At 40.7% G+C, this 12,237-nt stretch overlaps 1 protein-coding gene and 1 long non-coding RNA gene across 2 annotated transcripts in view; one reads left to right on the forward strand and one right to left on the reverse strand.

Annotated features, from left to right (window-relative positions):
* Positions 1–773: 773 nt before the first annotated feature.
* Positions 774–11,291, reverse strand: LOC145861098 (uncharacterized). The gene is made up of 2 exons (XR_014380875.1): positions 11,022–11,291; positions 774–3,121 (listed from the first exon to the last, which is right to left on the reverse strand). It is a non-coding gene; the product is annotated as an uncharacterized LOC145861098 (long non-coding RNA).
* Positions 9,781–12,237, forward strand: part of LOC106573780 (solute carrier organic anion transporter family member 3A1) — a 56,174-nt gene continuing 53,717 nt past the window's right edge. Inside the window, exon 1 of the mRNA XM_014149134.3 lies at positions 9,781–10,446. Coding sequence (XP_014004609.2) covers positions 10,303–10,446 — 144 coding nt within the window. The 5' untranslated portion in view covers positions 9,781–10,302. The remainder of the gene's footprint in view (positions 10,447–12,237) is intronic.

The raw sequence follows: 12,237 nt of genomic DNA on the forward strand, positions 1-12,237 counted from the left end.
ACATAATCTAATGATTTGCTTTTCCTGTAAAACCTTTTTGAAATCGGACGACGTGGGTCGATTCAGGAGAGGTGTATCTATAAAAAAAATATATATATATAAAAAAAAAAAAATTTTAATTATGATTTTTTTTTAATGCTAATTGGCGATATGATTTTTCGCTGGATTTTGATCCCGCTGACGGGATGAGACGCTGGAGAGGATATGAACACACAAGGTATGAGTCACTGCTTGTCTTCTTAGCTCTACAGTATGTGCTTGAACAGTCAGGGCATCAACACTGATGGAAAAAGCCCAGGAACCATTTGCACATAGATAACCCACAGTGCCTTAGGTCCTGCATGGTTCACTGCATTACAAAGTTCTCAGAGGGAGGCTGGGAGTTTGTAAGATGTCTCCTCCTAAAGAGCCTTGCGGGACAGAGCAGTCAGCCTCTCCTCCCCTTATCCCTCTCTCCTCAGCTGTCAGCCCGGTGTTTTCCTCTGCCACCATGGTAACCAGGAAACACACAAACAAACAAAAACATGGCGGCATGCACATGGAAAACACCTGGACTGCTGAGACTTTTACTGCCAACTTTATAGTGGAAATTGTTGACGAAAAAGGCACACCAGTAGCTGGTTTTAGATTCATCTTGGTTCAGCAGTTGGATCTATTTGACATAGTCTGCTGTATGCCTAATGTCTGGTTGTGCAGCACTTGCATATACTTTATTATGCCGGTGTTGAGAAATCAGCATTTGAGAAATCAGCACTTCAGAGGACAAACGTAACTTTGTTTGACATGTTTGCTTTTACATTTTCTTTGTTGCATATACATTGTACACACATTTTTCATACATGGTACTGTTTTTGCACAGTAGTTACCAAACAAAGGTTGTTTTTTTTATGTACATTACATATGGATAGAGAGTATGCAGACATTTCCAACATACATTATATATAGTGTTTTCAGTCATACCGATTACACATCATGATCCTTTAATCCCACCCCTCAGCTATTCTCATCTCATCACACATACACTATATATACAAAAGTATGTGGACACCCCTTAAAATTAGTGGATTTGGCTATTTTAGCCACACCAGTTGCTGGCAGGTGTATAAAATCGAGCACACAGCCATGCAATCTCCATAGACAAACATTGACAGTAGAATGGCCTTACTGAAGAGCTCAGTAACTTTCAACGTGACACCGTCATAGGATGCCACCTTTCCAACAAGTCAGTTTGTCAAATTTCTGCCCTGCTAAAGCTGCCCCAGTCAACTGTAAGTGCTGTTATTGTGAAGTCAAAATGTTTAGGAGCAACAATGGCTCAGCCTAGAAGTGGTAGGCCACACAATCTCACAGAACAGGACCGCAGAGTGCTGAACCCCGTAAAAATCGTCTGTCCTCGGTTGCAAGACTCTCTACCGAGTTCCAAACTACCTCTGGAAGCAACGTCAGCACAATAACTGTTTATCGGGAGCTTATAATGAAATGGGTTTCCATGACCGAGCAGCTGCACACAAGCCTAAGATCACCATGCACAATGCCAAACATCTGCCTGGAGTGGTGTAAAGCTCGCCGCCATTGGACTCTGGAGCAGTGGAAACATGTTCTCTGGAGTGATGAATCACGCTTCACCATCTGACAGACGAATCTCTGTTTGGCGGATGCCAGATGAACTCTACCTGCCTGAATGCATAGTGCCAACTGTAAAGTTTGGTGGAGGAGGAATATTGGTCTGGGGCTATTTTTCACGGTTCAAGCTAGGCCCCGTAGTTCCAGTGAAGGGAAATCTTAACGCTACCGCATACAATGACATTCTAGACGAGTCTGTGCTTCCAACATTGTGGCAACGGTTTGGGGAAGGCCCTTTCCTGTTTCAGCATGACAATGCCCTGGTCCGTGCACTAAGCGAGGTCCATATGTAACAGTGTAGGTTCCGTCCCTCTCTTCGCCCCAACCTGGGCTCGAACCAGGGACCCTTGCACACATCAACAACTGACACCCACGAAGCATCGTTACCCATCGCGCCACAAAAGCCGCGGCCCTTGCAACGCAAGGGGAACAATCACTTCAGGTCTCAGAGTGAGTGACGTCACTGATTGAAACGCTATTAGCGCGCACCACCGCTAACTAACTAGTCATTTCACATCGGTTACACATACTGAAATGGTTTATTGAGATCGGTGTAGAAGAACTTGACTGGCCTGCAAAGAGCCCTCATCTGAACCACATCAAACACCTTTGGGATGAATTGGAATGCTGACTGCAAGCCAGTCCTAATCGCCCAACATCAGTGCCCGATGTCACTAATACTCTTGTGGCTGAATGGAAACAAGTCCCCACAGCAATGTTCCAACATCTAGTGGAAAGCCTTCCCAGAAGAGTGGAGGCTGTTATAGCAGCAAAGGGGGGACCAACTCCATATTAATGCCCATGATCTTTGAATGAGATGTTTGACGAGCAGGTGCCAATTACTTTTGATCATCTATTGTATCTCCGTAGAACACCCTGTTTTGATTTCCAATTGCCATATACAAGCTACATGGTGGGTAATACCAGAATAAACATATATACATAGATTTTTTTATAATTATTATTTTAACTTATACATATGAACAACAACTTACAGACACACACAAATCAAATTCAAATCAAATCAAATGTATTTTTATATAGCCCTTCGTACATCAGCTGATATTCTCAAAGTGCTGTACAGAAACCCAGCCTAAAACCCCAAACAGCAAGCAAAGCATGTGAAAGAAGCACGGTGGCTAGGAAAAACTCCCTAGGAAAAACTCCCTAGAAAGGCCAAAAACCTAGGAAGAAACCTAGAGAGGAACCAGGCTATGAGGGGTGGCCAGTCCTCTTCTGGCTGTGCAGGGTGGATATTATAACAGAACATGGTCAAAATGTTAAAATGTTAAAATGTTCATAAATGACCAGCATGGTCAAATAATAATAATCATAGTAGTTGTCGAGGGTGCAACAAGCACGTCCGGTGAACAGGTCAGGGTTCCATAGCCGCAGGCAGAACAGTTGAAACTGGAGCAGCAGCACGGCCAGGTGGACTGGGGACAGCAAGGAGTCATCATACCAGGTAGTCCTGAGGCATGGTCCTAGGGCTCAGGTCCTCCGAGAGAAAGACAGAAAGAGAGAAAGATAGAATTAGAGAGAGCATATTTAAATACACACAGGACACCGGATAAGACAAGAGAAATACTCCAGATGTAACAGACTGACCCTAGCCCCCCGACACATAAACTACTGCAGCATAAATACTGGAGGCTGAGACAGGAGGGATCAGAAGACACTGTGGCCCCATCCGATGATACCCCCGGACAGGGCCAAACAGGCAGGATATAACCCCACCCACTTTGCCAAAGCACAGCCCCCACACCACTAGAGGGATGTCTCCAACCACCAACTTACCGTCCTAAGACAAGGCCGAGTATAGCCCACAACGATCTCCGCCATGGCACAACCCAAGGGGGGGGCGCCAACCCAGACAGGAAGACCACGTCAGTGACTCAACCCACTCAAGTGACGCACCCCTCCCATGGACGGCATGGAAGAACACCAGTAGGCCAGTGACTCAGCCCCTGTAAAAGGGTTAGAGGCAGAGAATCCCAGTGGAAAGAGGGGATTTGGCAAGGCAGAGACAGCAAGGGCGGTTCGTTGCTCCAGCCTTTCCGTTCACCTTCACACTCCTGGGCCAGACTATACTTAATCATAGGACCTACTGAAGAGATAAGTCTTCAGTAAAGACTTAAAGGTTGAGACTGAGTCTGCGTCTCTCACATTGGTAGGCAGACCATTCCACAAACAATGATTACATCTCATCTGCCCCGACCCACATGCTCACACCCCCATCCCTAGCGCCTGTATTATTGTTTGCCACTTGGCCTTTAATTGTACCAATTTGATTTTCTCCGTGCTATTTCAATATTTAAATACTAAATCGTTAGATTTTTCCATTGTGTCAATATGGAATAGATTGACTTCCAAGTTTTTAGAATAAATGATCTAATGTTTGTCTTTTGGCAGCAAATGGTTATATGCCCTTATATATAACATTCTGTTGGCAAGAATTTTGTAATCAGCATTAATACTCTTGTTGTATGCCCCTCCTATTTTGTCAACTGAAATATTTTAAATGCACAGTAATTTGTCTCTAACTTTGGCAGCATTATGCTCGGATGGTCAGTTTGGGGAATTTTACAGCACAAGCTGTAATTTCCAAGCCATTTTGCGGCCTGTATGTATTTTTGCCTCTAAGATATTTAACAACCAAATGGATGCTCCATAATCCTCATCTCATCTGTCACAGGATCCCAGCATCCCCCTGAAAATCTTCAGCCCCGCTCGCTCTAATGCCACAGCAGTTGCCATGGAGATGGCTCTAGGAGGGGATGGGCAGTGGTATAGTTTACAGGGACTTTAAGCTTCTCTTGTAGACACTGCTGACATATTCAATTGGAAACAGAATGTTGAGGTTTATAGTAACACTGTATAAATTATGCCCTTTTTGCTTCATTGAAAGTGTTATGCATATTTGCGGAGACTGTACAATCAGCCAGGTCGCCTATGATACAAGTCAGTATTCGATATCCATCCATGTCTGAGGACGTCGAGAGATGAAACCGGCCACTAGGGGCAACCGTGAGTGCTGTTACCTTCAAGTAGGCTTTGGTGTTGTGGATGGAGACGGTGGACAGTCATAAGCAACTGCCTCTAATTTCAAATGTTGCATGTTCAAATCCAGCGAGAGAAATGTATTTTTGTTTTAAGCCCATCCCAAACCTTAACCCTTACCTTACCCATTCAGAGTTAATGCCTAACCTTAAGAATTTGGTGTTAATGCCTTAACTTGACCCTAACCTTAAAAATTCTGAGTTAATGCCTAAACTTTACTTTGATGATTGGAACAACTTCAAACTTTGACGTTTGAGAAACATGGATGAACGTCTAATACTGATGTGAGACTGTGAGAGCTAGTTGGTACAATTATACACTGTTCATTAGTATATCTTACTCATCTGTGAATTCTAATGACAATCACATAAATAATATCAATACATTCCAGGTGATATTAATTGATGAGAGCAATATGAATGCATCTACATAATGGGTCCTGTCAGTCAAGCGAAATGATATGTGTGTTGAGTCAATGCTGTGTATGACACACCATCTCCATTGGAAATGGAAATCTTGATGTGTGTGGACACAGGAGTGGATTACTTGGAACCCAGAGACAGAAAGCTATTTGCTATCTCTTTGACAACTCTTTGTCACATCCTTTTCTAACTCACACAAGACATATGTGTGCCGTATGGAGCATCATCAAAAGGTTAATGATGTTATTGTTAGAATGTCTCCTCTTAACTCTCTGACTCTTGTATTCTTATACAGAAGAGTGAATATTCTAAGTGATATACTAAAATATTGTCTAGACCCCACATTGGGTTCTCTCAGAATAGTTGCTGTTACAGTTCATTCCATAGCATGTCAATCCCTGACTTCCATCTATTGTTCATCTTGTGCAATTGAATATAAAGCATGTACTTTGATTTACTCTCTTTGTTTTGTTGATTTGATTAATAGTGTAAGGACATGTTATGCCTCATCTTACAGGTATTGTAGTGGTTTAGGTGTGCACATCAACAACTGATGACATGAGCAGTGGATAAATGCTTTTGTTGGCACTATTACAGCCCCCAGGACTGTGTGTGAATAAGAAACACCTTGAGAAGCAGAGTATGTTTTGTGAACGCATCCACTTCTATGATGTCATATCTCCAGGGTCATGCTGATCCGGTAAAATACCCCAAAAGGCACTGTGTTAAATTGCCTTCTCTTCAGCATCATTCTGAGAGGTGCAGATAATGACGACAGTAATTCACCTGGTGCCACCTGAGAGCAGTCAGGGAATCATAATGCCTTACTTACCTACATACTTTATGGCATAGTTATTAAAATGTCATTTTACCTTTCAATGTTTAACACAAACTTCCATCAAAAAGAGATGAACACAAAAAATAAATGGTTCTATAGAGTACCAAATAAGAGTTATTTGGCTTGTAACCATAGTGGGACCCTTTTTGGTGCTTTAAATAAGAAAATGGAAGGTTCTATAAAGAACCATGCTCGTAAGGTTCTAAATGAAACCTGTATGGTGCTATAAAGAACCCTTTCCTAAAGTTCTATAAATAATCATAAAAAAAGGTTCTATATAGCACCAAAAAAGGGTTACGCTATGGTTACAACCCTTTTTGGGGCTATTTAGAATCCTTTTTTCTGGTTCTTTATAGAACCTTTATGAAGAATGGTTCTATAAAGAACATTTCTCAGTATCAAAGGTTCTTTGTAGATCCTTTTGAAGAGCCATACAGTGTATTTTGTTCTGGTTATCTATATTATATTGTTAATATTCCATAAGTGTTATTATTGTTTTAATTGACAAGTTGAATCAGATGTGTTAGCTCTGGAACAGCTGGGGGTTGCTGAGGAGAGAATAGAGAACCACTGACTTAGTCTACCGTTCTCAACTGACACATGGCCGTACGTGAGTATTTCACAAGACACCTTCACTGGTCATAGTCATATATGAGAGGTAATAGCATAACACAACAGATTATGTGAACTGGATTGACACTCTCACTCACGGTTGCACAAAAAGAGCCATGAGCAAACCAAACAAGCAAATATTCTAATGAGTCACCATCCCTACATTTTAATTATCACAAAAAGAGCAAAGAACCATTTTGTTAACAGCAAAGAACCATTGAAGGGCTCAAAGATGTATTTAAGTCATTATGGTTCCTCATAGAATCATCACCCTTCCCAAATAACCCTTGAACCCTCTTTTCTTAGTGTGTAGCAATGATTTACATTATGTTAAATTCATCATTTGAATGAAGCACATAATCTATGTGGTAACTGTGATACATTGAAGAGCACCTTACTTTGGCCCATATTGTCATAGATCATTAAAGTAAAATTCAATTTCAGGGCTCTTTCCCCATTCACACTCCAGCTGAAATATAGAGCCCATGGGGCACATTCGCCACAGCCCCCATAGCAATAACATAAGAGCAGTGATTGTCATTCACAGAATCAATGCATTGCAACCTATCTTGCTTTTTGGATTAATAACCATGCTGCCAAACAACTCTACACAAGTTAATAACAACTGTGTTTAGGAATTCTGGTTCTGTTTGTTATGTTTTTTTAAATAACAAATAATGACCAAGGATGTATTAATTAGTCGATTAATTCATTCTAAGTTTACAATTGTATGTAAAATCACTGTGTTTTCAGAGTACTTTGAGTATTTATTTAGTCATTGTTCCTCCCTTTCCTGCTTTTCCCTGATGGGACCGGACAGAAGGGCTGGGCTGTTCTTTGGCGGTCCGCCCTTTTACAAATCCTATAAATAACCGCTATTCCTAAGAGCAGCACCATTTTCCATTCATACATTCCTGGCAGTACCAGTCAAGTCCACCCACTCACTTCTGCACCTCCAACCTGACTCATGTACTGAGAAGACTGTTGGGAAAGGGTGTGTGGCAGGATGCTTGAACACAACACACACACAGGCAAATCGGCAGGCATACCACTTCCATATGCAAACAGACACAGACTCTATAAGCTTTTACATACTCTCACTCATTCATGAATTCATTTATTATCTTCTCTATTACATATATACATCTAACCACTAAAACAAGCAGCAAACAAGCTGAAAGTCTAACCCTTTAAAATTAGAGGTTGAATTACAAATGACAAATTGATTAAGTGACCAAAAAAATCAGTCAACCATGGATTGATTATTGACACACCAAATGATCTATTGGTGTCTTCTTATTGATTAACTGTAGTTGAATAATGTTGATCCTGACAAGTGAAATTACTGTCAGAAGCTAGTCATCGAACAACACTTGTGAGGACTCTACATGAATGAAAAACTATATGCAGAATAGTTCTGTTGAATATTGATAGATGTCCCACTTGATAAATATCCCCAAACGTTGACCCAGAGTTAGTGATTTAAATACACAAGTAATCGGCAATGTGCCAATAATTGGGCAGAGTTCATGAAATGTTTATTAAACAAGGTTAATCTTTCACCTGTGTTTTGTTTTAAATGATATAGCATTGCCTGAGTTCTCCTCTCTCTCCATGCCCTCTACACCATAACTTCATTTGAATTAATGGGCACCCAACAGAATATGATCTTCTGGTGTGCAGGCAATTATTAATCGCTGGCAGAAGCAAATTACCTTCCTCTATTCACCTCAGTGATGTTGTTACTCATGCAGAAAAAAGGGTAGAGGGAAGGAGGACATCCATGTGTTTTAATTACAGCATTGATTTCATTATTTGCAACATTTGCTTCAACGTGTTTCACTGAAAGAACTGTATACAGATTAAAATAAATGACTTCGCACTGTGAAATCACACATAGGCAGGCATAACAGTGGAACAGCATTTCAGTTGGACTGTGACACACTGTTTTAATTTACAAAATCTCACCTATAGAATTGTAAATTAAATTGCATACATTCCATTTGTATCTCGATCATTTCCTTGAGTGCTGTCAAAGGGTCAAAGCATTATTATTTAGGAACAGGCACACAGGAAAGCAATGGATATAAACTGTTGTAGAATGTTAATCAGCATTTGTATACTTCTCTCACCATGAAATGCTACTGTTGAAGGCCCTGCTTATCACATCCCTTACCAAAAAAACCATGAAAAGATCATGTGGAAAAAACGTCATGGGACCGATATTAGCTTTTTTGCGAATCATGTTCAAATCGTCTATTAGGGACTTTGTTGAGCTTCACAATCAATTTGAGATACTTTCAGATGATTTGGACATGATGGAAAAAAAATACTAAAATCGGTCCCACGACTTGAATGGGATCTGTACTATAAATGCTAAAACGTTAGCATGTGGAAACAGAGGCAGGGAAATGAAACCAAACCATTAATTGCTGTCATGCCTTGTCCATAGACTGCTTACAGGGTAAGGAAACGAATGTATAATTTTGCAATTTGGGTGAACTATCCCTTTAACAAGCACTAGTTAAACTGACCAGGTTTATGGAACCACCAACACTAAACTCCTATATATTTTCCCTTTGTAGATTATCACCTGTCATATGGCTCTCTGTTGGACACACGGATGTCCACTGCTTGTGGGCTTGGGTACACATAATGACAGTGTAAAAAGGTAGAGGTTAGAGGTTGCTGGAGTGTCAGATAAGAGGGTATTTTTTTGCTCATAGAAGGCCAGCTGTGATATCATTTAGAGGCAAAAGGTCATGGTTCTCAGTCCTGTCTACTTCTTCTCGCTTAAAGACCATTGACTAAGCTACAACTAATATAATCATCTCAGACCTCAGTTATGTGGGCAAACAGAATAATAGGATGGATGATTTAATGTGTGCATGTATATCATACAGGAAGGATTTGTTACGGTAATAGTTAGCATCATGAGGGCCATTTATTTAATCATGTTCACATTTTCTGTTCAACATTGAGTAATCCATAGCAACACACAATGTGTTGCTAATATCTTGAAATGGCCCTTTTGCTTTGAGCTCAATATGTGAAATGATTATTATTTTAAATAGGCCTATAAATTAGAATGAACAAATTTCCTATATCAACGTGTATGTTTTATAGAGAGAGTCTATTCGAACGCAAATTAGTTTAGAATATGGTGCATGCTACACATCGCCACGATAGGCCACGTCTCTTAGTGGTTGGAAGAGGCGCGGATTCAGAACATACTAGTAGGCTACACAAGTGGTGGAGGGAGTGAGTGTATGCTCGCATACTGTACAGCAGGCTACAAGGACCATGCCAAGTATAGCTGGAGCAGCGACGCCGTGGCAAGGTTCTTATCGATTCTTTTTAAAATCTATGCATTGTTACGCTTAACATTCGTAAACGAGCGTCAAGATTCGGAAAACATGTTATTTGAGAGAAAACCCAGCGTCTCTTATTCTCGTATGCATATGAGAAAATCGTCGGTGAGTTCATGTGTCTTATTCGACGAAGTGGACATTTTTAACGCTTGTGGAGTGGAAGCCCTTTGGAGTCTGGCTGTATATTTACAGTCATAGTTTGTAAGATGTAAAGCATAGGTTGAAAGAGAAAATAGACAGAGACCGTGCGTCAGACACCCACTGAATGTAGCCTACAGGGGAAACATAGTCGGTGTCTTCTATGTTTATCTCCGGGCTGGCCGGTTACCCTCTGGCTTCTGTTTCTCGCTGTGATACAAAATAGCGTCTCAAAAGGATGCAGGTGAAAAAACAAATGTGTTCGGACAGGAGCCCTGGAGAGGGCATCCGTAAAAAGTCATCATGCTTCTCAAACATCAAGATATTCTTGATATCGGAATGTGCCCTGATGTTGGCACAGGGCACTGTTGGAGCCTACCTGGTGAGTGAAACATTTTAAACTGTGTCATTGTCTGTCATGTCTCTCATGAGAACATCTTGCCAGACGCATGTTTTATATGCATTTTAGTATTTGGCCCATTTTATCTTAGCTATAACTCTATATCCGTGCCAGTACTGTGCGTGTAAGCAAAGTGTCTGTCATGAAACGTGCAACAGCTATGACATAATGAGATAATGTGTAGCTAACCGGTTTAAGAAGGCTTGACATCCACCGGTGTTTTTTTATACGCAGTAGCCAGTGCCCATACACATCTGGGAGATGCAACACATTTTCGCCTGGTTGCAGAGTTTAACATTGTCCATTTGTCAACAGCAAACATAGCATATTTCTCCTCTGTCAACAAAACAGTTGTTGATGATTTAATCTCCTAATGCCGCACCTAAATAATCCAATTGTCCAAAACAACACTCAGATTCCATAGAGGACAAGAATGAACAGGTGACTTGTTAGTAGTCTATGCGGCAAAGGGCTCCTATAGCTGTAATATACAGTAGTGTAATGTACTGCAATAACACCATTTATTCATGTAGATGAGTGAAATGTTAGGTCCCTACCTGTATTATCAGTGTCAGGCTTGAAAGCAATCCTATCTTGATTATGAAGAGCAGGCATGCCTATTCAACTCTTATCTCTAGTTCAAACTTGATGCTTTTGATATTCTGTAGGCCTACTTGGTTGAAGCTTTTACATCGTTTTAGTCCTGTAGGTCATCCATGCAGAGTTATTCAATGGGTTTATGGTGATCAACATTTTTTACCACAGTTCTCATATCAAATGAAAGAACAAATGATGGATGAGTAGGTTATTTTAGGTCACATGCTGGGCTAGTGACACTTCCCAGCGGAATCAAAGATGTAAACTGAAATGCTTTAGCCTTATTTGGAGTGGAACATGTTATCTGTTCTGTCGCACTGAACCGAAAGCCTCCTCCTGACCATGGGAATAGTGTTGCCTATGTGGATGAAGCATGTTGGTATACAGTCAGAATTTCCCCTGTAAGGAGAGGACTTTAAGCCAAAAGTACAATTAACGAGAATCCATCACATCCTGCTTTTGATAATGAGTTTAATGACCCCAAATGATTGAGTGGAATGTTTTCCCACGTACTTGGTACTTTTTTTTTTCTTTTTTCGATCTCTTTATTCTATTTTTATAACATGTTGTTGTAACATGTTTCTTAAATCTATTTGGATTGACTAACTTTATAACACTACGTGGATGTGAAGTAAAGTTCTTGTGAAATTAGGCCCTATAACCAGTAGTCTCCACCCTTTCTCTCTCACTTGGATTGAACATTGCAGTCATTTTTCTGTGATGTGTCTCTGCTATGTACACACTTGCCAGTCACAGTGGAAGGAATGGTTCTATCAGGACTCCTCTGTGATAATTGGTTCAGTCATGTCTCATTTCATTAAAATGTAGTTGAAACGGAATATGGCACATCTGCAGTAGTGCCTCCACGGGACTGATGGCTTTGTGTCCTTGGTTATACATAGGCACTTATAGCTTAGTTTAGCTCAAATGTTGACGCCTACAGTAGAACTGCCATTTAAAGCCCTGTTTCACTTTGACTATGTAAATGTTTTCAACTACAGTTTTCAGGAGGTTATTCTAAAGAAGGTTAACAAACATTGAACTAAAAAGGGTGTACTTTAAATTGGTAAGCAAAGATGAGTTGGTGGAAGGCTAGTCACTCAGCAGGTATGTCTGCTTGTAAAGTATACTCTGGGGGTCAGGCAGGTATTTGCCAATGATGGATCTGAGAGGGAA

Source organism: Salmo salar, chromosome 16 (genome assembly GCF_965601325.2).
Source record: "Salmo salar chromosome 16, fSalSal1, whole genome shotgun sequence".
Lineage (NCBI taxonomy): Eukaryota > Metazoa > Chordata > Actinopteri > Salmoniformes > Salmonidae > Salmo > Salmo salar.